This window comes from Amblyomma maculatum, unplaced genomic scaffold (assembly GCF_055883805.1).
Source record: "Amblyomma maculatum isolate TAMU_Amacu unplaced genomic scaffold, ASM5588380v1 scaffold_51, whole genome shotgun sequence".
Taxonomy (NCBI): domain Eukaryota; kingdom Metazoa; phylum Arthropoda; class Arachnida; order Ixodida; family Ixodidae; genus Amblyomma; species Amblyomma maculatum.
Window position 1 is genome coordinate 424,435 of NW_028146776.1, and position 27,800 is coordinate 452,234.

A 27,800-nucleotide genomic window follows, 5' to 3' on the forward strand; every position below is an offset into this window, starting at 1 on the left:
AAGGTGGAAAACGCCGTTTTTGTCGTTTCAAAAAGTTGCACGTTTGGAGGCCGGCTGGTTGCGTAAAATTTTGTCATCCACTTTGTTTTACTCACCGCATTTGGGTAACGTTTACTTGTATAAGAAGTATTAAAAGTGTGTTTCATTGATGCAGTTGATTTAGTAAAAAATCGCAATCTTTGCTTCAAGAACAACGCGCTACAAAAATGTTAATGTTCAACCTTACATACTGGCGTGACGCGTTGCGTTGTTTGCACTAAAACATTCTGTGTTTATTACGCAGGTCATATTGTTAATTTAAGGCAGAATTTGGAGCTCTAAACTGCTATGTGTGTTCTCTGTAACGCCACCAAAAGTATTATGCTGGAAAGCGATTTGCTTATGATTGTAATTATAAAAATTACACATTGAAAAATCATCTTCAAAAATATAGTATTGTTAGTGGTGGTCAAAGCTGAGAAATGGAATAATATATTAATAACCTATTGCACCTAGCAATAAAAAAGAATGCAGGACAGAGAAAAAGTTCAGCCTTCACTTGCGTTCTGCCATGAAATTGACAGAAATAGTGAATTAATACCATTTTAAGCTATATTAAGTATTTGTCCCAGAAGCAGAAAAAGGGTGTAAAAGCGCTGACAAGGTTTTAAATTTTACTTAAGGTAAAATGTAACTAAATTCAGCAAATACTAAATTGAAGTTTTGATGCCTACTCCATAAGGGGGAGCCATATAAGCATGTCTATAGAACAAAAACAAGCATTTTTATATTTCTAATATTACATTTTGCAGAATTCAATATATTTACTGACTCAAATTAACAAAGTACTTTGCATTGTTTCCACAGATTTTGATAAAAATTGATGTTGCGGCCGTTTCTTCAATTCTAATCAGTTTTCCTTATTTTACCATTTTCTTACTTTTGTCCAATTTCAAAATAATATGCAGATACACACACAAATCTAGAGCTTCAAATTTCTTCAAAAATAAAGAATGGAACCTAGATAATGTAGAGAAATAGTTTCTGTGCCAAGATATTATTGGATCTTGCAAGAATGCAGGCTGAGTTTGGCCATTATCAGCACAAGCACTCGGTTTAATATTTAATGTTATATTTTTAAACAGTATAACGCAACACTTTTCAGTCCGTGATATTTTTGAGGTACTGAAGAGTTTTGAGAGGGATTTGAATAAAAATCGAAGATGATCTTTTTTTAATGGCAGCAAATTTTCCCTTTACTGCTGTTTTCGAATTCTGAGCAATTTTCATGCGTTGTGGAGAACACACCTAGTGGTCTGGAGCACCACATACTGCCTGGAATTAAGAACATGCGTCAGGAAGTGAAAACATATTTAGCGCAACCAACCTAATGCATCATATGCCAGTACATAAGGTTAAAAATGAATATTTTTGCAGCCTATCGCTCCTGAAGAAAAGTTTGCGACTTTTTAATAACTCAACTGCAAAAACAAAATGGGTTTCTAATAGTGTTTGTAAATATAAAACCTGCATATATTTAGTGAGTAAAAAAGATTAGATGACAAAATCATGGTATCCAAACTTGCAACATTTTGAAATGGCAAAAACAGCGTTTTCTACCTCTAGAGATATACCATACAATTATTTTTTTCGAGGAAACTACGCGTATCTTGAAAACCTAAGGTTAATTCTTTTGTGTCTAGATATTTGCCCACCACATATAAGAATTTCATTGGAAACGAAAGATGGCCATGGGACCTCGATTATGTTTCTTATCTAAGGCACCCATAATACGCTGTGAGAAAGCCAATATCAAGGGCTTTTTTAATATTCCATATTTCGAACGGTTGTGCCTTCTAAGAAAATTTGAAAGCTAGGCACACCTTAGGTGTCGCCAGCCCTCACTTTCTGTTACAGCTGCATTTGCTAAGCTGAATTAATGCGTTGAGTACTTTATTTTAGCCAGAATATAGCGCTATTACGTGTCAATTTTAAAGAAAGACCGCAGTGACGCGATTCCTGTAGAATTTGTAAGTGAAATCTGTAAACCTTACAAATCTACCCATATATATGATCTCTTGCAGGTTTTATTCAAGCTACATTACACCTGCTGTACCCCATAGCTTGAGCCAAGGGTTATAATAAACCATTAGAAACAGACGATGGAAACCGGTGGCGCATTTTTGCTGGCAGCCACTCAGGACAGCGCAGAAAATTTTATTTTGTACGTAGGGAAGTGAGGTTATTCGCTTCAAGTACTAAATATTCACTGTAGACAATAAGTAGGACTTAGAGTCGGTGAGCACGTTCGGAAACCCCTGTTTCAATATTTGCGGTTAGAAACCTCATGTGTACCTTTTTTTCCAGCTGCAGATAAATTCCGGGTTATGCAGATACCGAAACCGTTACCAGCCCATTCGCGCACCTCGATTGTGCTGCTCACAACATGATTTTGAGCGGACAAAACAACCTGCCGCTATGATGGCTGGCCCCATGCATGAGTAAGGGTGATATTTTGGCGATGGTTGCTTCGCGTCGGCCCTTTGGCGCACATGAAGGCTCGAGTTACAATTAGCGCGCCGAACTTTGCAATGCGGATAATGACTACAAAGCGGTAAGGATACAATTGAGTGGAACAGTATTTTTCAGCTGTAAAATACAAATACAGTCTTGTTGGACGAATGTGCTGGCGCGGACGAAGAAACCATAGGCAACTTGTAGGTCTAACGCTACACAGGGCTGTCGAGCCAAGCCAAGTCCTCAATTGTATTGTCCACGAATCTGATTTTTGTATTTTCGTGGTTTCCTACTGTATCTGGCGTTCAAAATGCAGACGTGAGGGTTTTTTCGCAAATAATCAAACGTGGTTTGTGCCGGTACTCTTCAAAGTAGCAACACCATTTATTGTGTAAGTCAATAATCAGTAATTGAGGTAAATAATGTCAATTAAGGATTCCAAACAAAACCTTTTCTGTGGCGCTCAAGGTAGCTTCCAGCAATATGTATCTGGTTTCCTTTGCCTGCCTCCGAAATGTTTTTTTTTTTATCTCTTGGATCAAATTTGCTTGGACAAGCAGTATATGTGTAAAAATGATGCACCTATGAGCTACCCGTTTAAGTCAGCTCCCGTTTAAGTGAACTACCCACAAAACCAGTCAAAAGCGTATATCAGCTAACCAGTGCCCAGTGCAGCAGTCGTGGGCTTAGATCGCTTGTGTATATTATATCTAGCCATTTCAAAAAATGCAAATGGTCGCCGAACATTCTCTTGGTAACGATATTTATAAACTGTTTGCACATCGCAGAAAGCGCTGGAGCGGCAAAAAATTAGCGCGTCAGTCATATGTGGAGACAGACGACAATCAAGCACTAATTCCTAGTGTGGGATGAAACACTGGCTGTCTCAGCCGTATTGCTGTGGAGGCGATCAAAATGCAACAGGGCACATGCTATGCAATGTATGTACGTCTTTCATCCTAATAAACCCAAGGCAGCTGAAACTAATCTGGAACTCATCAGTATAGTGTTTCTCATTGACCATGAATTTCGGTACATGAATCCTGGAATTTTCTACATCTTCCTAAAATAATGCGCGCGATTTTATATGCCTCGTAATAGTGTAGTAAATTTTGCTTCCTCATTGTTTTTGTGCAGGTGCCATTTGCGAAAAAGTTGGGGTGGACGATTTGGAGGCACACGCATTTATTCGCAGGTGGCTGCCTGGTTCCTGTGACAGGGGAGGTGGAAGAAAAAGGCGTTATGCTGAAACCTCCCCTGGCGAACCAGGCATGCCACTTGTGAATGCAATTGCAGGGTCAGCCCCCTCACTACGCCTATGAGTGTGCCCTCCAGCTCCCTGGCCCCTTCCACTTCCCGAGAGCCCGCCCTGCCCTGACCAACCCTGCCACTGCCCCGCTAACTGCGGCTGTGTGTGCCCTCAGCGCTGGCTAGTAACAACTGCTGTCTGTAGTAACAATTGCAATAAATATTATCTTTTTGTGAACCATGCCCTTGTTTTGTGAATATCTACTGGTTGCTCATGAGCGACAATTTGAATTATTATGGCCACCCTTATTTGAAAGGCCATTATTGTCCCAGCAAGTTCGATGTGCTGTCACGAATATGGCTAGAATTAAAAGCGCTGCATTTTATGGCCTGCAAAGGCAGTGCCACAAAATGTGTAATCTTGACATCATCAATGGTAAATGAATGGAGTAGCCGGTGCACCCATAAACCATTGGATTAATATTGGTATCGACAATATGCGGCATGAATGGAGTAGCCAGTGGACCTGCAATGGCTAACCATTGGTATGATATTGGCATTGACAATGGGCCATCAATGGAATAGCTGGTATTAAACAAATATTGGTAATACAATGATGGTATAATGCTGGACAGTATTGGCAAGAATCATGGTTCATGAATGGAAAGTCTAATATTGTGCCTACATTGGTGGCTCCAGCTTGGTTGAACACTGGACCAATCTTGGAACGAAAGATGGGCCAAGAATGGAGAATGTAGTAAAATGCCCAAATGCCAATATCAGTCCAATATTGATGCCATTCTTTTCCAGTGATGAACCATTGTTGGACCAATGCTGGTGTGCTGCTTGGGCACTCCCTAATAAAAATCCCAACTAACTATAATGCTGCATCTGTAAAATAGCAGTTTTGCCACTCAGATTCCTTGGAATAATTTAGCTTTGGACGAGTTTGCTTTACGATGTAGGGGAATAAAGTCAGTGCCCACCATACTGCCACAAAAATCTGCTGCAACAAGCAGGTACCCTGCGCTAATAGTGCTGAAGATAAAACATAAATAGCGTGAGCATATAAACACTGACACGACGTTAATATAAGGACACAAGAAGCGTTCACTTCAACCTCTGCTTAGCTCTAGGAAGCAAACAGTGATTAAAGTAGAAAAATAAGAAAAAAATGTTAATGCCACAATGATGAAGATAAATAATAAATAAATATATAAACAATAAAAAAATAAATGTAAAGAAATGTACATCAAATCATACGAAAATAATAACACCCGGAATGCATGCTGCAAAGGAGCACCCACGTGTCCAAAGCAACAATAATAGTGTGTCCACAACACTGTGCACAATGAACACGCATACAGTCCATATTTTCAATATATCCGTCCTTGCTTATGCACTCATACTAGCTATGTATTCATACCAACTTGCCAAGTTGTCTGGGTTGAGGGAGTAAGCAATAACTGTTGCAACGTATTCTCATTAATTTTTCCAGTGACAGGAATACAGTGAGGAGGAAGATATTTAACGTGAGCATTGCATTGTCATTGTGTCTGGTCTGATTAAATATGGGAAGTGAACATGATTTCTTATTAAACGACCCTTTTCAACCTCTTTGGTGATGTAGATGTTTATGCCCAAGCGAATTTGTTGGGTACAACTGATCCTCGGGTACGCTCTAAGTCGTAATATTGGCTACATTCACCAGGCGAGGAGCGCTGGAACCTGAGTACATAAGAGTTTTTGCATTCAATTCGAACAAGGTCAGCGGCGAGGAGCCTCCAAGAGGCGGAGAAACGTCACCTTTGGTAGCTTACCTTCAAGTTAACCTTGATGACTTCGTCGAACAAGCCTTCGGTACAGTTAGTGATAGGAGAGAGGCTGCCTATTCCGGCGGAGTTGACCACGATGCTGAGTGGCTGCGAGAACATAGTGCGGATCTTCCGAAAAAGCTCCTCAACGGACGCCGTCTCACCAACGTCCACGCACATGGCACAGTGTTTTGTATCCCCTGCGATTATGTTACAAAATGCAGGGGCCGGTGCGATCAAATGTCAAACTCATCATATTTAACAATACATGCTAAACAAAGAGAATGTTAAGCTGCCTCAAAGCTAAGAATGTTGCTATATTAATTCATCATATGGTATGAACAAATGCGTAAAATAACTTAACTTTCTTGCCACCAAGAAATGTGTATCTACAAGAAAACTGCGCTCAACATGACATCAAATAGTTTTCATCATGCACGGGCTTTTTCAAAAGAAGATATCGTCACTGCTCATATTGATATTCAATAAATATTGCGAGTCTTGTTTTTTATTTGTATGCTGTTATTACAAAGAATCATGCGCGGAGATTGATGAATACAAGCAGTTGCCTTGTGTAGCTTTTAAAATACATTATTTGGAACAATATATGAATTGAGAGCCCTACACCATCTCTAATAAAAGTGACACAAAAGCGTTCACGAAAACAAAATTTCCTTACCTTAATCCCATAATAATCACTAACTCATTCATGCCCAATAGAGGATTCTGAACTCTCCTGTTAGCTTTCAAGATCATTTTCTGCAACTTTAGTGACAAAGGTGTAATTATCCCTTTCTTAAATCTATGTACGCAGCGGTTGGGGCGCTCCCTACTGTAGCAACCTTCTCTTTAAATCCTCGTAATCACTGAATTCATTCCGTTGCCTTTCCTGTAAATTACGAGGGAAGGTTGTTCTGGACACAGGCAGACCACAGATTTTATTCGATTGTTCTAATAAAGGCCACGACCTTGCGCTAGAGCACTGTAAACTGCAGGCCTGTGATTTTTATTCTTTAAATATTGTCGCCAATCACTCGGTAATAGTCTCGGCGTATCTCGCACTACAAATGTGACAAAGTTGCGTCTCGCGACAGCGTGCATACGCCAGGCCATTCCATACGCTGCAATATGATTACCGGCGCCTACAGCCGTTCCAGGGATAACCGAGCCGGCACAGAGCTTATCCTCAGACGCGCCGTTTGCTCAGCCCAGCCAAGGAATTGTATAGTAAAATGAACCGAACACAAGCGGCCTCCCTCTCTTGCTTGCCAGCCCTAGTGGTCAACAGCCCGTTCCCGAAGTGTTAGAGGCTCAGGATCCTTTGGAAACCTAGCAGAAAGAAACAGCCGTTATATTCCAACACGTACGCGCTGCAATGCAAGGAACATGGTGACTTTGGAAAGAGCTCTAATGGGCGCAATTTGTGAAATGTGACTCCTGGTGCCGTTTGTACACGGTTCGGATAACCGTAAGCAACACATGAACCAATAATATTTTTTCCTGATCGCGTAACATGCCGCCCATTCTGACAACCTTCACTAACTCGTTAGCTCAGCGGGCGCTCTGAGGATACTGGCTCGCTTTTCTCTCCTCCTCAAGACAGCGTCGCGGAAGCTTCACTGGACAGGCGCGCTTTCCACTGCAGCAGGTTTTATAGCGAGAGCTACAGTCGGCTATCAGTCGAGGCTATCGCTGCGGAACCGCCCAGGAATATGTGGAATGCTCCGCGGAGAGAAGGAGAAGATGCGAGGGGCGTGGCATCAGGGCTTCACTGCCGGTTGGGGGCTCCGCTTACGCACGCGCCGTTCCGCAAATGGCAGATGACGGCTATGCGCATACCTCTGTGTATAAATGCAGGCGAAACAAGGCGATGCCAGTCGTCTGGAACCTGATAAGTAAGCCGGAGTCTGCACTGCTGTCAGATGTCTGCTTTGGATCGCAGTGAACAAAGAAGCCTGTTTTGTTAGGCTTTTGAAGAGCGGCATGCAATGAGTTTAGGTGGCACAGCGAACATCTATCAAACATACAATTAATGAGGTTTGCACCTGTGTGCCAGCTTACGGCACTGTTTCAGAGTTGTGCGTGACATTGCGGGACTTCAACAAGGAGGAATACTTGTTTAGTTCTCATGTAAAAATGAAATTCCACTTTACTTTCACATCAAATTTCAACATCCCAACCACACAGCGGATGACTGCCATTGAATCTAGTATATATAAGAGAATCTGTGCATTCAGAATTCTGCATACATTTTATCGAAATGGTCATGTACTATTACTATACTGATCACCGGGCAGTCTTCCTTTCTGTGCGTGAAATAAAAAAAATGATGTGTGACGACAAAAGCCACTGAATTGCTATTCAATGTACGATCAACCAATGCTTAGGAACATGACAAAACCAGAGGAAACTAGATCTCGCTATATATATACTAGTTTAGCCTAGCTACGGCTCCGCCACAAGATTTGAAGTGAAAGCTTCACCACGCCAGGTATTCAAGCCGTCGACATGAGAGCAAATTTCAGCTCGAAAAACTTTGAAGGTAGCAAACAATTTCGTAACTGCACCGTAAGGGAAGGGAGGAAGGTGGGAGTGAAAGCAAATGAGAGAAAGGTGTGCCGTAGTGGAGGGCTTCCGAGCCCCGTTAGGTCGAACAATAATATGTGTCAAGACAAAAACATGTCCACTTGTCGAAATGTTGGCTCAACCTGCGAACTGAGGCGTCCCCTTACCCTTGTTCAGTGCTCCTTCACACCGAAGAAAAAAACCAAGACACACTATTTTACGTATAATCGAAGTGTTTCCATCGGAAACAATAAAACTGAAACCCAGTAAAAGCATTGAAACCAATAAAATTGAAACCAAGTGAAGTCGTGTCTCACAATCTGTTTAATACAAGCTTGGCAATGAGCTTTCGCTTCCCTCCAGTGTTGACCAGAGATAAACTACCAAACAATTTTTTATAATCTCCTTGAATTAATCCAACTGATGCATTCAGGCAATTTCCGATAATTAAATTGTATTGTGGCAGCAACGCTTGGTGACTGTTGCAAAAAAGACGAGCGTATGTAAAAAAGGCGCGTGCTAAAAAAGAAGACGCCAGACAAAGTAAACGACTCAAGATACTGTCCTGCTAGCTAAAACGTTGGACGAAAACATCAACCTGAGACCCGGTGACTGAAAGTACTCTTACATTTGGTGGTGGCCGCTCTTCATTCCCTCCTCTCACGCTGAAGCTTCGCAGTCGCACACTCGCTCCGCCATCCGCTATGCCTGAGGCAACAAGCCAGACCGCTACACCATGCTCGACTGCTCGCACCGCTCCGCCTACCATCCTTTGCTCTGGTGGGCTTCGCCAGCGTGACTCCAGCTTTTTAGTGGCGCCGGCTACCAAGATATAGATGATTGGCTATCCTCCTATGAACGTGTAAGCGCCTACAACAAGTGGGACGATACCACCAAGTTAGCTAACATCCTCTTCTACCTGACAGATGCAGCCAATTTATGGTTTCGCAACCACGAGACCGACCTGCCCACCTGGTTGGCCTTTAAAACGAGCTTTTCCGAGGTGGTCGGGTGCTCCGCCGTGCGCAAACCCCGCGCCGAACTACGCCTCGAAGCCCGCGCTCAGCTTTCTGAGGAAGCATTCACCAGCTATAAAGAGGACATTGTTGATCTTTGTAAACGTGTTAATCCTTCTATGTCAGAAGCTGACAAAATCACCAAAATCCTGAAGGGAATCTCCGACGGTGCGTTTCATATGTTGACGGCCAGAAATCCGCAAACCGTCGTCGAAGTGGTTCAGTTTTGTCAAAGTTACGACGGCAACGATCTTCTACTCGACGTTCTGTTATGAACAATCGGTTATTCCCCCCTCCGACAGCATGCGGCCTTGCATCTAAACCACCTTCCCTCCTTCCCAAGATCAAAGCTTTTATACGGGAAGAACTGGCTCGCCAACTGTCGCTTCTACGTGCTTCTGCCGCAACCACTCCATTGCTAGATCCTGAACTTCGACGCACCATCCAGGAGCAAGTTGCAGAATTTTTACCGCCAAGCTCTCAACTTACGCAAATGACAGCCCCGCTAAAGTACGCCGCTGTCACCGCCAGACTACCAACGTGCCCTGTCGCGTATGCTGCGCCGTTACCACAACCACCACCTCCACCCCGCCTTTATCTGCTTCCTTGACGCCCAACCAACAATCCATGGCGGACCTCCGATAACCGCCCAATCTGTTATTCATGTGGCGTTCCTGGCCACGTCGCCCGGCTTTGCCGCCAGCGCGCACAGTCGTACCGCAATGGCCCCCGCCTGTACAGTTCCAACTACAGTTCCAACTATGAACATTCCCCTCCCCCTCTCACTACCTCTACAGACTCATTTCATCCTGACCGGTCATCCCACTCCTCCCGCCGATCACCGTCTCCCCGCCGTCGTTCCCTCTCGCCACTGCGCCGTCGCTCTTCTGCTAGCCCCGAGGAAAACTAATAACCGCAGTTCCGGAGGCAAGAACTGCGTTTCCTTCTACTTGTGCAAGACGTCTTCCCCGGCTAATGTTATAGAAGTGTTTGTTGATGGCGTCGCAGTTCTCGCGCTTGTGGACACTGGCGCCGCTGTGTCTGCTATAAGTGCCAACCTTTGCCGCAGTCTTCGTAAAGTTACGCCGCCTGTTTCGAAATGTTTTCTCCGAACTGCCAGCTCACATCGCGTTCAACCGCTAGCGACGTGCACAGCTCGAATTGTCATTCATGGGGTTTTGTGCGTCGCCGAATTTCTTGTGCTGTCTCACTCCTCTTACGAACTGATTCTGGGTTGCGATTTTCTCACCAGTCATCATGCGATTATTGATTGTGCCCGAACCAGCATCGAATTGTCTCCGCTTTCACCTGCCGCCTCGTCCGACACACCGCTCCACGTCGATAAGATAACCGCTGCCGAAGATACTGACATCCCTGCCTACTCTACCGTCCTTGTGCCCGTTCCTGCGCCTGCTTTTCCGATTCGACTGCTCTTTTCACTCCGACTCATGCCGCTAATCGTCGCCATTGCTTAATCCTGCCTTTCGCCCTTCTGACCATCTCTGGTGGCTACAGCGCCATGAACGTCTCTAACCCGTTTCCTTGTCTGTCAACACTTCTTCATAAAGAACGTCTTGGTCACGTCGAGTCCTTTGATGACGCTAAGACATATGACGTCTCAGAAGACCCAGCCCCACTTCAGCTCGATACTATTGGCTTTGCCTGCTTCTGTTCAGAACGACAACTCCACTTCAGTTTTTTCTGGCTGTCTTGATGCCAGTCTTTCAGCAGATCAACGCAACCAGCTTGTCAGCTTGCTTCGGCGCTTCCGTTCCTCATTCGACGTTCCTCAGACATCTCTGGGGCGCACATCTGTTGTCACTCACTGCATCGACACCTGTACGCACGCCCCGGTACGCCAGCGCCCTTCTCGCGTATCGGCTGCAGAACGTCAAGTTATCACCGAGCACGTTAATTACATGCTTCAGCGCGGCATCACCAAGCCTTCACCCAGCCCTTGGGCTTCTCCAGTTGTTCTCGTGAGGAAAAAAGAGGGCTCTATCCGGTTCTGCGTTAATTACCGGCGATTGAACAAAATAACGCGAAAGGACGTGTACCCCCTCCCACGTATTCATGACGCACATCGATTGCCTTCAAGGTGCCGAATTTTCATCGCTAGACCTGCGCTCGTGCTACTGGCACGTACCCATGGCAGCTGACGATCAACCTAAAACTCCTTTTGTGACACCTGACGGCCTCTATGAATTTAACGTCATGCCGTTTGGATTGTGCAACGCGCCAGCCACCTTCGAACGCATGATGGACACAATTCTGTGCGAACTCAAGTGGTATGACTGTCTTTGTTACCTGGACGAAGTTTGTCGTGTTTTCAAATAATTTTACGTCCCATTTGGACCACCTCGAGCATGTGCTGAGGTGTGTGACTGACGCCGGCTTGCAACTAAACTTGAAAACGTGCTGCTTCGGGGCTCGCCAGATTACTATATTGGGACACGTTGTTTCGAAAAACGGTGTTCGTCCAGATCCTGCGAAACTCTGTGCAGTAGCTGTTTCCACGCCCAACTTCTCTAAGGAGCTGCGTAGTTTTATCTGGCTGTGCTCGTATTTTCGTCGTTAAGTCCGCAATTTCGCTTCGATCATCTCGCCTCTGACTGAGCTCCTTGCCGGTGACGCCATTCTTCCGTCTTGGACGTCAGACTGTGATGAGGCTTTTTCGATGCTTCGGCGCCTTCTAGTGTCGCCTCCGATTTTCCATCATTTCTTCACACTGCTGCCAGCGGTGTAGGTCTCGGCGCTGTTCTTGCACAACGAAAGCCCGGCTGCCCAGAGTATATTGTTGCATATGCCAACCGCACCTTAGCAAAGGCCGAAAAAACTTCTGTAACCGAAAAGGAGTGCTTGGCCATCGTGTGGGCCATTGGGAAGTTCCGGCCATATCTCTACGATCGCCCCTTTTCTGTTATCACGCACCATCACGCACTCTGCTAGTTGTCCACCCTTAAAGACCCATCCGGCCGTCTTGCACATTGGCGCTCCGCTTAAAAGAGTACGACATTCAGGTCGCATGCCGGTCTGGCCGTAAGCATTCTTATGCCGACGCCCTGTCTAGGTCACCTCTTCAGTGCGGCTCTGACAAGACAGCTATCACCGTAGGTGACTCATCTTCTCTAGAACTTGCCGACTTGCTCAATGAACAAAGGCAAGAGTCTTGGGTAGCTTCTCTTCTCACGCTTCTATCTACACCTTCCCTGCGCCCAGCTTCTCAAACGCTTCGTGCAGTGGTAAGACGCCCGACTACTGTGCCTCAGTACCCGGGTTCCGACCCGACCTCGGCGGCTGCGTTTCGACGGAGGCGAAACGAAGAGGCATCCGTGTGTTGTGCGATGTCAGCGCACGATAAAGATCCCCAGGTGGTCGAAATTCTGTAGCCCTCCACTACGGCTCCTCTTTCTCTCTTTCCACTTTAACTCCCACCTTCCTCCCTTCCTTTATGGCGCGGTTGAGGTGTCCACAGAACACAAGTCAGCCAGTTACCGCGCCTTTCCTTCCCTATAACAATCAGTTAGTTCAGTTAGTTCGTCCCCAAGCTCGTCATTTTGCCATCCGTGACGGCATGCTTTACCGCCGAAATCACCTTTCCGACGGACGCAAGTGACTCCTTGTCATTCCTCGGCACCTCCGTTCAGAAATATGCGCCGCGTTTCTCGTTGATCCTCAGTGTGCCTACGCCGGAGTGTTGAAACTCATTCACGTCTTCACCTCCGCTATTACTGGCAGGGTATGTACCGCTTCGTGCGTCCATACGTCCGCTCATGCCAGGAATTCCAACGTCGCAAAAACCCTCCACACCACTCCACTGTTCCGATGCAGCCCTTGCCCTACCCCAGCCGGCCATTCGACCGTGCGGGTATTGATCTTTATGGGCCACTGCCAATCCCTCCAGCTGGTAACCGTTGGGTGATCGTGTCTGTTGACCACCCTACCCGCTACGCAGAAACATCCTCTTTACCTTCGGCGTCGGCGCCAGACGTTGCGTCTTTCGTCCTGCACCATCTCGTTCTGCGCCACGGTTCACCCAAAGAATTGCTCAGTGATCGTGGCAGTGTTTTTCTTTCCGAGACCATTGAAGCCCTACTTCAGCAATGCCGTATTGTCCACCGTTCTACCTCGGCCTACCATCCGGAGACAAATGGCATGACGAAACGTTTTAACCGCACCTTGAGTGACAGGCTGGCCAAGTATGTGGCGTCCGACCAGTGAAACTGAGACCGGATTCTTCCGTTCGTCACACACGCGTACAAGACTGCAATGCAAAGCACGACCGGCTTCTCCTCCTTTTTCCTTCTATACGGCCGTGAACCCACCTCAACTATGGACACCGTACTCCCTTATCGCCCTGACAACTCCGAATTGACCAATCTCTCAAGCGGCCGCATTTGCAGAAGAATGCCGCCAGTTGGCCCGATCATTTACAACACAGACCCAGGGCCACCAGCAGTTCCTTCGGGCATCGACTTGTCCAGCTCCTTCATACACCACAGACTCCCTCGTGTGGCTTTAGGTTCCCGCCACCTCCTCCAGCCTCTCTGCAAAACTTGCGTCCAAGTATCATGGTCCATATCGTGTTATTTGCCAGACCTCCTTGTTGAGCTATTTAATAGAACCGCTTGCACCGACACCCGATATGCGTAGCCGCGGGCGTGAAACAGTGCACGTTGACCGCCTCAAGCCTTGTTATGACCCGCCTGTTGTGTCGATGCTATGAGTCGGCAGGATGCCTCCTTTTTCTCCCGGGGGTAATTGTAGTGTCGCACCAACGCTCGCTCGGTGACTGTTGCAAAGATGACGAGCGCATGTAAAAAGGCGCGTGCTAAAAAAGAAGACGTCAGATGAAGGAGACGACGCAAGAGACTGTCCTACTAGTTAAAACGCTCGACGAAAACATCGACCTGAGAACTTGAGACTGAACGTACTCTTACAAAATAAATGATTGAAATGGCCACAGAGCACATTAATGTTACGCGCAAGGGGAGAACGTTTGCGCTGTGAATAAAGCCAGGATAGATGCGATGATGATGGACTAAAGTGGTATGCTAGATAATATTAAAACATGAAAAGGAATGATCCTGAAACAAAACTCAAATGCTCACCGTATCGAGAGAGTGCAAGCGCAGGTAAAGGGGAGGTATCAGTCTTTACCTTCTAGGAGGCCACTGTTGTGTAGATGGCAAATAAAAATTTCATTTTCCATGTCAGTGAAGGTTGAGGGAGCAAACAGAGCCACTGCTTTGTTGTCGTTAGAGTCGCTTGTTTAAGTGACCTAATAAGATGTTCATAATGTGGTTGTTCTTGGTCATGCAAATACAAATATCTTTATTTCAACATCTGGGACACCAAGCCTATGATCGGTTTGACACGTACTAATAAACCGGCTACAGCAGAACGTGGACAGAACTAAAATAAATAGAAATACTACGGGGCATAGATCAACGTCATATTCAATAAACATTAGTGGACATCCTTTTGCAATAACAGAAAAGTGTAAATAAAAATACGCTCAGCATTGCAATGAACTATGCTGGCGTGATTGAAATGAGCAGGAGCTGGGTCAGTGCGGACGGTGTACTTGTCAAATTCAGCTCTAAACTGAAATTTCTTGAAACGCTTCTGAACGTAGCATTTATGTGGGTTCGGTAGTATACGCCTTTAGGGTGCCTCAATGAAGTGCTGGGCATGTAGATCTGAGATCGTAGTCGATGGAATGAAGAAAGGAGTCATGATCTGTTTCCCAGCCCAAAAGCCAATCGTTTAACTTTTAAGCGTCGTCCAGTTCAAATGAATCTGATATGAAAAAGAAAATAATTTTTACCTGCGTCGGTTAGGGCGCTACACGGCGGCGGTATTACCGGAGAAATGACCCAGTGGTCTGTGGAAATAGCCAAAAATATCGATACCCAATGAGAAGAAATAGCTGAGTAATTTTTTTCAGCACATTAAATCGCTGCTTCTCAGTAAGTGAAAAATCATATAAAGGCGGAGTATTCGGAAAATAATATAGAAGACAACTTGCTTAACGTACACAGGCTAGTCCGTGGTGGAGGAAGCCTTCCGCTGAAGGCTGAAAAGGAACATCGATCTTGTAAGGGCATATATAGGACGCAGGACGTAGTCCCTCTGTGATTATGAGCCTCCGGCAAAGGTTTGGACGCCTTGAAAATAATTCTTGGCAGGGAAAGCGAGACGTATTGCCAGAAGCGCGGTCTGTGACTTATAAGTTAAATTGGTTCACAGGAAGGGAAAGGCGCAGTAACTGTCACACTTGCTCTGTGGACACCCGAACCGCGCCGTAAGGGAAGGGAGGAAGGTGGGAATGAAAGTGGAAAGAGAGAAAGAGGAGCCGTAGTGGAGGGCTACGGAGTAATTTCGACCACCTGGGGATCTTTAACGTGCGCTGACATCGCACAGCACACGACGCCTCTTCGTTTCGCCTCCATCGAAACGCAGCCGCCGTGGTCGGGTTCGAACCCGGGAACTCCGGCACAGTAGTCGGGCGTCTTACCACTGCACCACCCCGGCGGGGCATCTGTGACTTATAGCTCTTCAAATTCGTGCATGGTACACCCTGTTTGATCTTCGTTGACGTGAACGCCTACAGAGGAGATCTCGCGGTAGCAATTTCCGAGATTAGGTTACGTTAGGTAGATTCGGGAGTTTAACACTATGACCAAATCCATAGCTTTGAGGGATATACTGGTGCATTGTTCCATACTGCAAATACCATACCCCATCCACAGTATATTACGGGAGATGGTGAAGCCGAAGGCTGTCATCTTTGTTCCGCTACTAATTAAAATGCAGATAAGCCCTCTGGGTCGGCAAGACAGATCCACATGTCTTTTTCTTGCGCGCAGATTTGGCTGACCTTTTACTTGTTGCAGATAATGTGTGAAAAAACGATGTAAAATATTGGCAAGCTTTTTAAATCTCAGTTATGAAAACATATTTGCCCTCTTATCGCGTTCCCATCGTTAATTTTGAAATTTTTGGCGCTCAGGTTTTTCTCTGGAGAAATAATTTTTTATATAATGTTGAAACGAAATTTTTAATAATTTAAATATTCAAAATTATTTAAGATCCTACGTATTGTTGCGTCCGTCTACCTAGCAGCAGCATCTACGAGGTATTTTATTTCTTGTAGAAGGTATTACAACATTGTACTGTGCGGCCTCCATAATGAGGTAAGATAGTGTAAATGCGATTTGGCGACGCATATGTGGTCCCTGTTTGGATAGGCTGGGACGAGCCGGCGCTGTGAGCGCTGCTAGGTTTTGTCCTGCTGACACAGCCAACGGTAAATAAAACTCGACGAATCTCAAAGGGTGGGGTTGCCAATTCCCGGATAGTTGTCAAAGGGATCCCCGTGGCATTGTAACCATCTTGCTGTCCACGTAGCCGTCGCCGAGGCGATGCCAGATTTGGAGGGGTCCGGGGTGGACCCATAAAGTAGGGCTCAAAACCAGAGAAAATTAAAATATCTAAGCGACCTTCATTCCAATTCTCATCTTTGTGAAAAGTGCAGCACCCAGTCACGTGCTTTTGGTTTTTGATGCTGAATAGATCAGGCCCTCACGGGACATGGCGTCTGGGGAGAACAAACCCCAGGTTATGGGAAAGTCACCTTGGGCCCAGAATAGGGAAACAGTTCAGGAAATGTTGCCTAAAGTGGTAGCTTCTAAGCCTGAAACTTAGAAATAAGCTGATAGTTTACTTAGTATTATGTACTTCGCTACCTAGTAACGCATAGTTGGCCAAACATTGCAAAACAACTCATTGAGTAATGAACCTTTCCTATTATTTGCAAGTGCTGATGTAGTGAACTGCGTTATGACAGTTGGGGAATGTTGTTTCTACAGGAAGCACGACTGGGAAGCCTGGAACACTGACATCCCACATACTATGTTGGAACGAAGCTGATAAAAAGAAATCACCATATAATAAAAACATTTATCACTTAACCTACTACATTCGAGTAGAGCTGAACACCTCCTCACGAAGGCAGAATCATACTCTAGTAATTTTGATATGGTCAGCGTGCTGGTATCTAGCTTGATGGAACGAGAACCCCAAGGTCTGCCTTACTACGGAATGTTGCTTATGCGTTCGGAATCCTGGCGAACGCTGTGGGTGATGACAATGCACTTGGAGACCGCGGGCAGAGCCAGCAAAGACAAAGAGAGCGACTGTCCACTACAGAGGTCTGAAAATAAAGTAGACTTGAATTCTTCGTTCGCCTAACTACAATGTTCATCCAACTCCCAAAACACATTCCTTAGGACTTCGATTCCTTTCCGATATTCCCGGACCTAGGCACGTCTCATAGCACTGCAACGAAGAAAATTTACAAACCTTTTAAGTCAAGAATGCTCACCTGGCAAAGACTGCGCCACTCTGCAAGCAGCCTCTATGCGCCGGCTCGCGACGACCACTGTGGCACCTTCGGCTGCGAGGGCGCGGCAGGCGGCCTCACCGATTCCGCTCGAACCGCCCAACACCAAAGCGAGCCGTCCACTCAACGACATAACCTAGCACCTCCGCCTGGCTCGCAGTACTAATACTTCGCACAGACTCTCGTGCGCTGCTGCGCTTTTCGCATGCACGTAGCAGCGCTCTGCTTGCGTCCATACAAGCATATTTCAACATTCTCTTATCAGCTGCATCTGACGTAGCTCGGGCGCTCTCATCAGAGGACTCATCTGGGTAGAGGGTTTAGGCCTCCATCCAGTCAAATTGGTTCCAACATCTGGATGGCTGCTGGCGCGGTATTCACATGAAACATACTCGTTCTCCCAGTGTGTTATCCTGAAGGATGGATGAATGGATGGATGGATGCTAGGAGCGCTCCCTTTAAAACGGGGTGGTGAAAGTCATTACCGTGCTGAACCTTTTTTTTATGTTTTTAACTTCGACAATCCGTCAACTTTACACGACTTTCCTTTTAGTCCCGGGATATATATATTTAAATACCCATGTTTCATGTCGATTTAGCTTCCATGAGTCCCTTCAGTAGAATTTATGTTGTTAGTTCTTGCCCGGAACGTTCTTTCAACCCTTCCTGTTATGTAGTTCGGCGTAGGGAAGGCCAGGAGGCGTACTTGAAGGTGATGATGGTAGAGCATATATTTACAGCATGACACACACACACATACATACATATATATATATATATACAAAGAACGAAACTGGAAGTTGAAAGAAATTACATAAAAGAAGACGCGCAACTTTACTCTTCGACCTAACTGATTAGCCGCGTTACATGCCTACGCATGGAGCCCCAGCTCAGACTGGACTGAACTCTCTTGGATCACGTCCCGCGCTACACCTTCATAAAAGAAAGAAATAGAGGCGGTCATTTTCAGAGGCCAGCCCCACACATGAACTGTCCAATAAGAAATATGCTAGATGGGCACAGCCCTGTGGGTAGGCCTTAGCCTCTAACCCAGTGCCCCACTAGTAATACAAATTAAACAAACAAAGAGCACGGCGAAACTCTTTCTCCACTGAGGGTGTCGAATCCTCTCCTCTCAGGAGACTTTCCGCAAATCCGGCGCCGACAGTCCGGTCGGCTTTCCCCACACGCGGCACCCTTGTAGAAGGGGGACCGCGTCCACAATACAAGAAGCAAACAGGCGGGTGACGGCGGCATGCAGAGACGCGCACCTGCAAGGGATTATCCTCGGGAGCGGCCCTACGGGACCGCGTGCACAATACCAATAAGCCATCAAAAGCGGCTTAGGCAAGCTAAAAGAAAAAAAAAGATGCCAGTGGTACTCCTGTACATTCATGCCCTATAACACCGACTGATCAAAGTTGCTGAAAGGCATTCCAGGCGGGTCGCTTTCTCTACCCCGCATAAATTAAAAATAAAGTGCGCGAAAGCAAATGAGGAGCGCAAGCCTGGAGCAGAGCCGCCTTTTGGCGTTAAACAAAAAGCTAGGTTTGTCGAGTGCAGCGAGAGTAGTTTACAAGATTCCGGTCTCATGCGGTCGTGCATATGTGGGGCATGTGGGGAGATGCCTGAACAAAAGGCTCAGAGAACACATGCACAACTGTAACCAGATTGGTGTATCTAGAAATTTGGCGTCGCACTGCGCTAGATGCAAAGATTGGGCCACTTTTCCATCAGACAGCGGTTCTTCTGAAATCTAGAAACAAGCTAACCAGGCAACTGTGGGAGGCCTACTGTATCGAATCCGGGAAAGGGACATGTGTAAGCGAGCCTTCGGTCACCTTACTGAAAGAAGAAGAAGAAGAAAAGGAATTTAATTTGACTGTTGTAACATTAATTTGCCTGTTTATATAGGCGCCGTTGTTCGGCCTGAACATTTCTGAAATATGAGTGAACTCGATGTTTTAAGTCATTTGTTCAAAATTAACAATGCTGTGCCGCATCATCATGTTACATCCCTTTATTTTGTGCTATAATCGTAATAAAATCTGCTTCCGTATAGTGTCAATGGTCAGCAATTGTTTTTATCGCTTTTTTTAAGTCTAATATAACGCGTTTTAATGTTGTAACCAAAGTATATGTTGTACAGACGCCACGTGGACGATTGCGCTCCTCCAATGCGAAGCCGGCTGCGTCAAGCTTTGTCAATGGTTTTTGTGACAGATGAATCACGTTCACCCTTGATACGATAGCTTCTTCGCTGTTCTGTCGGTTTTATTGATGTTTGTTTGTTTGGTTTAGTTTGTGGGGTTTACCGTCCCAAAGCGACTCAGACTATGACAGCAGTGCTACATATGTGTGTTCACCGCAATGAAATTTCATTTAATAGCTCGCGCTCCCAGTGTCTCGTATCGTTTTCTACGTCGGTTTTTTTTTGAGCGCAACGCTGAACACAAGTTCTCACAGGTTTCCTTCGCAATCTGAGTCTGATTTTCTATATATGTCTAGAGTATACAAAAAGCGTCCCTTATAAAACTTGGCTGCAGTGAGCGCCACCATTATGCGGCAAGTATCTTGGTATGTTTACGAGTCTTATGAGTACAGGAAGTCTAAAAAAAAGTTATTTCTACAGTTCTTTTCGATAATTTCGTTCATTCCCCATTTACTTGTTCACGGCAATAATTCATAGCTGTTGCCTCAGGGACGTCAAGCAGTGCAGGAATTAGTCAAGGGTTCGACGAAAGTTCGTCTGGTCAGGCATGGCAGTTGAGTAAAAAGAGTTTCAGTCACTGACCAAGTCAATATGAAAAAAGAAGACGTTTCGGAACCCCTACGGGTTCCTTGATCCTTGATCCTACGGGTTCCTTGTGATCAAGGAACCCGTAGGGGTTCCGAAACGTCTTCTTTTTTCATATTGACTTGGTCAGTGACTGAAACTCTTTTTACTCAGTGCAGGAATTGTTTACGAGGTCATGCCACTTTGTGAGAAACAGCAGTCGACAGTAAAAAATAGGTCTCGAGTATGAATATAGCAAACACCCCACTTCAACCTCGGTGGGATATGACAAGTAATTTGTTACTTCAGTGATGGAGGGCAAACATTTTCTATAATACAGCAAACACACCATTCCAACCTCGGTGGGATATGACAGGTAATTTGTTACTTCGGTGATGGAGGGCAAACATTTTCCATAGAGAGAAAACTGTATTTGGTACTCAAATAGCAGTCGAAACTCGGAGGTATGAAAGCACATGTAAAAATTAACACATAGGCTTGATTGAAAACACCTCACTTAAGAGCGAATCATTGGCTATTTTAGACCAAAGTGTTATACAAGTACTGCTTTCTATGCTCCGAACTATTTGATTGCGAGTTTGAAATCAATTGTGCAATTTAAAAATTGATATGGGTAGCTGGTTCAGCTCAGGGCTTAACAATTTTACTGTATGATATTTAAGGCCATAATGCAACTCAAGTGGCCTCTTGTTTAGGGGAATATCTGGGAAGGAACATACCTATTTGTTTTTTTATTATATAACTGCAAACAATAACATGCTTGATGTGAAATACACATTTTAGTCATTTAGGAATCATGGATCCCATTGAGGCGTAGCCAGGAAGTGTTTCAGTGTTGGATCCCCCCTCTCCCGATTTTTCGCACGTCTTCTTAAAAAGGCAGCGTATAACACAAAGCGAAATATATTTCTTCCTGTGTCCTTTTAATCCGAGCTCGTGTCATATCCGGAATCAGATGCCATTACTCCGGTACGCAGTAAAAAGGACCTCGTCGTCACATATCCGAAAACAATCGTACGCAGGAAGATTGAGTTGCCCACACAACGCATAAAAAAACCAACTTGTTAAATGAAAATGAGAGAGATAAAGATGGAAAGGAAATAGAACGACCTTGTTTGCGGCTGTTAGCTTCGAGCGAGCGGAAGAGGCAATTCACTTATCTTTCGAAAAGCAAAAGCGCGCGCCTGACATGACGGGAAGTAGTAGACATGACAATAGAATAAAAAAAAAACAGCATCGTTGCGGCAGATGGCAGACAAAACATCATTCTAACTAGGACGCACACAAGGTCGCTCTGTTCACGAGAGTAGTGGGTTTGGTCTTTTAGAGGCCTGGGCTCCTCCATATTGGTTTTTAGGTGGCGCCCCATTTGAGCCGCACAGGGAAAGAACAGATTCCACTGGATGGCATCGTGGGCTGTATGAGCACCGCCAGTGCCGTGGTAGCGGCAGCGTACAACGTTACTGCGAGCGTCTCGTGGAAGCTCTCGGCATCGTGGCGCAATTTTGTGTTTTATTTGAGCGCGCCAACAAACCATTCCATCCGTTGTTCATGCAGATGCTGTTGGCACGAGCAGCAGCGGCCAGGGTAACTGCGAGGGACCGCGCTCCGTTTGTACAAGCCGGACTTTAAATAATGATACGTGCCACAGTAAACTATAAGGATGACTTTGTTTGTTATATTTCACAATTGTAACGCTAACTGTAAGCACAAACGCACAGCGAAATATGCGTGCGGATAGCTAAGGAAAGCGGGACTACCATGAGGGATGCTTTCTATTCATCGCCGCACTGATTTACCGTGAAGTGTAACCAATTTCATGTCTTGTATTTTCTATCGACAGTGCCTATTCGATACTGCTCTCCCTTCATATCGAAGTCAGGGATCTGAGGGTCGTTATAAACGGGAAGTGTTCACCGCTGCTATCGCGAACCAAGATTAGCGAAAATTGGCGTCGGTGGCGCGCCGTCTCCCATGTGCTAAAAGCGTACAATCAAGCTCGCCCGCTTCAACAAATCTCATTTTGCATAAAACAAGCTTTAACGGTGCTTTTTCTAACCTTCGAGTAAGTACTATTCGCCGCGAGATCGACCTAGAGGTGGCGCCACCGTCACTCCGGTAGTGTGGATCGGCAGCCGGCGGCGCTCGCAGAAACGCATGCTGCGTAGGTCTGCTTCCGAGTTTACGGCGGGTTTGTTGGCGATGTAAACGTGTCTTCTGGAGTATTTCCGCAATATTGCAGAAAAAAATCCAAGGATTTCGCCAATGCAGCAGAATAAGAGCGGATTTTAGGAAAACAAAGCACGCAACCACCAGTCTTCAAGATTTACTTTGCACATTTCTTGCGCTGTACCGCGCTCACGCGCCTAATGCTTGGGCGTGCCTAATGACAGCTTTGTTTTTCTTATCGACCTTTAAACAGTGTGCGCGTGTCTCATGCGAGTGAGACCGGCGAATTTAGTGTCAAGCCCACGCAGATACCTGCAGTACTTTAGATTGAATTGAGAAAGCCTGGTTCCTTATATCGTACTTGACTCGAGGATTAAGCAGGTTAAATGTAGCACTGGCAGCGCACTGCATGGGGGGTTGCTTTAGACTGAGTGCACATCAAATCTGGCCCAGACAACCACGCACAACTATTCCCCAAAAATGAAATCACGCCGACACTATACAGGAAACCTCGCCGCAAAGGAAAGCTGATTGTTCACGTGTACAGCGCTGAGTGGATTGAATTTGCCGAGGTGCTTTTTGCGGCCACTGTCATAGAATGTGATAGTGCATTACTGCATGCGCCACTAACTGTAAATGTTTTCCCGGAACCGAGGAAAGTATAAGGGAATTCTGATGTGTGTGATGTTAATATATAACGGTAACTTAATAGCGTAATTATTTTGTTTTGCAATGCCAATCAATTTCACCGTGTGAGAGGACTTTTACCACGGGACAGAATTTGCAATAATCAGCGATTAATTTTCAGTAACGTTAAAGTGCAAACTACGAATTACTCGCTGCGAAGACATCATTATAAACTGCGCATGGGCACTGTCATGTTCTGGGAAGCAATTTTACTGGCTGATTTCTTTCACTAATTATTTAGCAGTGACTAAATCTTATGCGAAGTAAATTGTTAGGGTTGCTTCCAAAACAGATGCCGGATATAAAACTATTCTGAAAGAAATGGAGGTCATCTTCTCATGCGACTATAAAGATGTATTTATTCCCGAACTAAACACTGATATTTAAGCCCGCATGAAGCTGTTTTACTCCCCTTGTCAGAAACGACGAGTTTGCTCGGAAGACAGCACTTGGACGAAAAGGGATTATAATGATTATAATAGGCTGCCAGTAAAGTACATTAATCTAGGTGTAATATATAATATTTAGGGTAACAATTAGGTGCAGGGGTTATTCGAGCATTTCTCTAAAGCAAAATGTGCTGACTAAAACTTTTACGGATGCACAGAAGCCTCCAACAAAAAAAAAAAAGAAAAGAAAGGAAATGCACATTGGCCCGGGTTTAACGCCTGAAAGCGGCATCGGCTATGACGGATGATTGCAGAGGCTGGTTTTGATGTCGTTCTTTTTTTTCATTATTAACACCACATTTACCACGTGGGGTTGCTTATTGCGCAGTCAAATCCCACAGCAGAGGATCGCCTTTCGAAACGGTTGTGATTAAATCCCTCGTCCTCGAAATCAGCAGTCGAGCGCCCTTACCATTGCGACACCGCGACAGAGGTTTAAAAGCAAAAAAAAAAAAAAGTACTCACACAACTCTATCGTGAATACAGAAGGCATAGTAGGCCGAGTGGTCTGTTCAAACTGCATTCTGCTATATAAAGCAGTCTGCGGTGGCATATGTTTTAGTAGCTGCGGTATTCCAAACAGAAACGGGAATATGCGATTTCTGAGCGTTTGCATTGACATTTATTGATGGCAGCAACTTGTTTTGCTTTGACGGCAGTATCCCTTCGTTTGGGACATTGTATGTCAAAGGATCTCAAGCGCCGAATACCGCGATGGATGATGTCCTTATCCAAGCATGGCATGCTCGATACGGACAAGTATATATTTTTTTTAATGAAGCGTGGGGTTATAGACTGTTCATATTTATTTTGCAAGAGGCATATATGTAAGCAAAAGCTCACAGGAACTGCGAAACAAACAAAAACACTCCTGTACACGCCGCATGCGCGCGCGTAAATGACTGCAGGCTGGCACGCGACGCGAAAACGCATCCACACTGAGTAGGTTTCGCCGCTGAGCTGCAAGGTGGCGACTCTGCTCGATCTCGAGGCCAATACTGCGGAAAAACACAGCCCACTGCCGTCGTTGCGGCATCATTCTCACGGCGTCTCGTTCAACGGACCGTCGAATATTATGCGGCCTCAGCCCCTCCATCAACGTATACAAGTTCCTAACACTTATAAGCAGCGGATGCCAGGAGCTCACGATTGCGGTGCCGCCCGGTGTAGCGATGGATGAAGACGCTACTGCTGAGTCGTCGCTGTGAATAACGTTTCGCATCAGGGACAGATAGAACGACCCTTTCACCTTGCTCAAAGCTGTAGTAATTGATATGTTATGAATCTACTTTACTACCAATCCTATTGAATCATGTAATAAACGAAAGATATGTTTGGTTTTGGTGGCGAATCTGCATAGCGGAGCCAGCATGCAAAGACAATTAGTCGAGCCGTACCGGCGGCAGCTGGCTGTGGGCAGAAACTTCTTTGTATTGCAGTTCACTCTAAATTACCACACAGCACGGGTCAATGCTCCTAAGGGAAGTTTTGGTTTTGAGAGTGGGCTCTTTATTTATGGAAAAAAAATTTAGCAGGCTCTTCTGACGCTATCACAAGGGATTCATCGTATCGTTGGTGCGGGAGTTGTGGAAGCCGCGGCCGGCTTGGCGTCCTCTGTTGACTGCGAGGGTGGAAGCGAAATGGGCATCACATCCGAGAGTCCGTCGTTCGTACGAAGTCTGTCTGGTTTACATAAAATGTTCACAGACTATCTAAATCAGGCTCCACTGGAAAGCGTGGAAGCGAAAGCGTATAAGCCGCATTCGGACTGATGTTTAATTCTTCCTACATAAGCTCCTGGCAAAAAGCTTTCGATTTCTTTAATGTTTGTTTAGTCCACAATAACGCATTGCTATCCCAATGACGGTACCACATGGAATGGTCCTAATGAAGGCACATAAGTATTTTCAGCGATAATATACTGAGGAGCAAGGCCACTTTATGATGCGTAAAGCGTGCGAACGCACAGCCCACTCCGCATTGGCAACTGTGAGCAGGCGCACAGAACGTGGTTATAGAGGATTAATTGCTCCCCCTCGGTTTGCTTTCGTTAAAGCAGTGTATACACATTGGGTTGGCAGTGGGCGAGGTCAGTATGCAAAAAGCAGAAACATGAACGCGCCCACGTGCCCCGCCACGTGGAGCTTATCTGGGTGCCTGCGGACTCGGGGAACCCTGGCAACGAGGCCGCCAACAGCTTAGCCCGAGGTCTAATACGCCGGGCACGGGCGGTCCCACGTCGGAGTTCTCCCGGGAGCGCATGCACACGTTTAAAGAGATGACTCAGGCCTACCGGGTCGAGAGACAGATGTACCCCCCACCTCACTCCTGCCTCAGCAATCACCACCAAACACTATGACGCCGCCTCCAGACGCGAACCCTCCCATCCCCTTACATTAGGTCCCGTTACCACCCCACTCTTACCGACCCCTCCTGCACCCTTTGCAACCACCCCACTGCCACCCTCGCTCCCATTCTATTCCAATGCCCGGCGGATCCTCCCTCGCGGGGTCTGGAGCACTTTACCACCTGGCAGGAATGGGGACCCTGCTACGCTCTAAGGACCCGGTCCGGCAAAAGACCGCCACAGAACGAGCTGCCGACGTCATGAACCGTAGGAACATGAACGTTTTAGTGTATTGGGGCCGTGCGGGGGCCCAGGGGCCTGCGCGCCCCGAACTCCTCGGTTAAAATAAATGTTTTTTACTACTACTACACCTTGGGTCTATACATGCTCTAACTGCAAGAGAGAAAAAACGAGCTTCTCAAGCTAATCGACAGATGGTGCGACATATCCGAGCACGCCCGCTTTGCTCTTGGGCGCAGGTGCAAACGACAGTTACAGTGTACGGGTGCTGTAGTGACACTGCGCGGGAGAACCACAAACATTCTGTTATTTCATAGCCGCTCCTGGTATTCTGGAGTAGTGTTGTGCATTTTGTTTTGCCTGACTGGAATTTGCAATAACTCAGGAACTGCTGATGTTTATTTGCAGAGCTTCTAGCTTCTAGTGTCATGTAATAAATACGATATAATGCAGGACGCAAAGCAATCGGACAGATGCCATCCACCGATGACACAGAGTGCTCATTTCATTTGGACAGGAAAATGCAGATTAGGTTATATCTTGATTTGCCACACAAGGGAAGAACAACACAGGTATGAATGTATGGGCACAGCAGTATTTGTTTCTTTACAATAGCTCGAAGATAATGATAAAGTCTATCTGAAATGCTTGAATACATGATACAGCTTAGTTATAATTGCATATTTGTGCATTGGGTATCTGATTTAGATTTTACACCTTGAAATCAGGTAGCCGAAGACTGTTTTTGGCCCCCGACATGAATATCTTGAAATAAGAATATATGTGGTGTGATTCCTTTTTAAGTAGAGTCCATCCTTTTCCGTTCCCTAAGTTCCATGTGTGGTGTTAATTTCAAGTCATGAGGTTGAACCGGACATCTATTTGTTCGCGTGCCAGAAAAGTGCAACCATGAAAACAAATGACTTCTTATAAGGAACAGATTGGTGTTGTTTTCATATAAAGACAATTTACAAAACTGCTATGCTTATAATGCCAATAATAATGCAGGTTCCAAATGAAACAGGAGAATATAACCTTGTGGTAACGCGAATGGCGTGACATTTGTTTTAGAAAGCACGCCTTTTTTTGGTAGCAGTCTGTACTTGTGGGGGTATTTGACATAAGTATAGGTCTAGGTGTACCTCGCTTATATACTGTCGAAGAGTTTGGTTAAGTGTATATTGCACTCCGCATTATACAAAGTTTTTAAAGTCGACACAAGTGCCCAGGTATTTAATTTTGATTCTGCGCATAATTTCGTATTTCATTCCATCTAGTGAGAGTTATAGACACGAAAGGCTTCATAAGCTCATGAATGACCGTCTGTGCGGGCGTCCACAAAAAGTGTCGCCCTTCTCGACATTCAGCAGAATATCACAAGGTTGTGATTCACGCATATACAAACCTGAGTACACCGGGGGTCCGATCCAGAAGTCCGTGCTGCGCCTTTCATTTGGGGCTTTCACTAACGCCACACCACGTAGCATACAGAAGCACACGCAGTAAAGTAGGCATTAGCGGCGTTTGAAATTTCTTTACAGCAATGAAAAGTACCTGCCGCACAC

The 27,800-nt window shown here is 45.6% G+C and overlaps 1 protein-coding gene across 1 annotated transcript in view; it reads right to left on the reverse strand.

Annotated features, from left to right (window-relative positions):
- The window catches only part of LOC146170768 (carbonyl reductase family member 4-like), a 33,807-nt gene extending 16,128 nt beyond the window's left edge, over positions 1–17,679 (reverse strand). Inside the window, exons 1-2 of the mRNA XM_084586792.1 lie at positions 17,529–17,679; positions 5,565–5,758 (exon numbers count right to left, since the gene is read on the reverse strand). Of these exons, the coding sequence (XP_084442918.1) occupies positions 5,565–5,758; positions 17,529–17,679 (345 nt within the window). The remainder of the gene's footprint in view (positions 1–5,564; positions 5,759–17,528) is intronic.
- Positions 17,680–27,800: the final 10,121 nt, after the last annotated feature.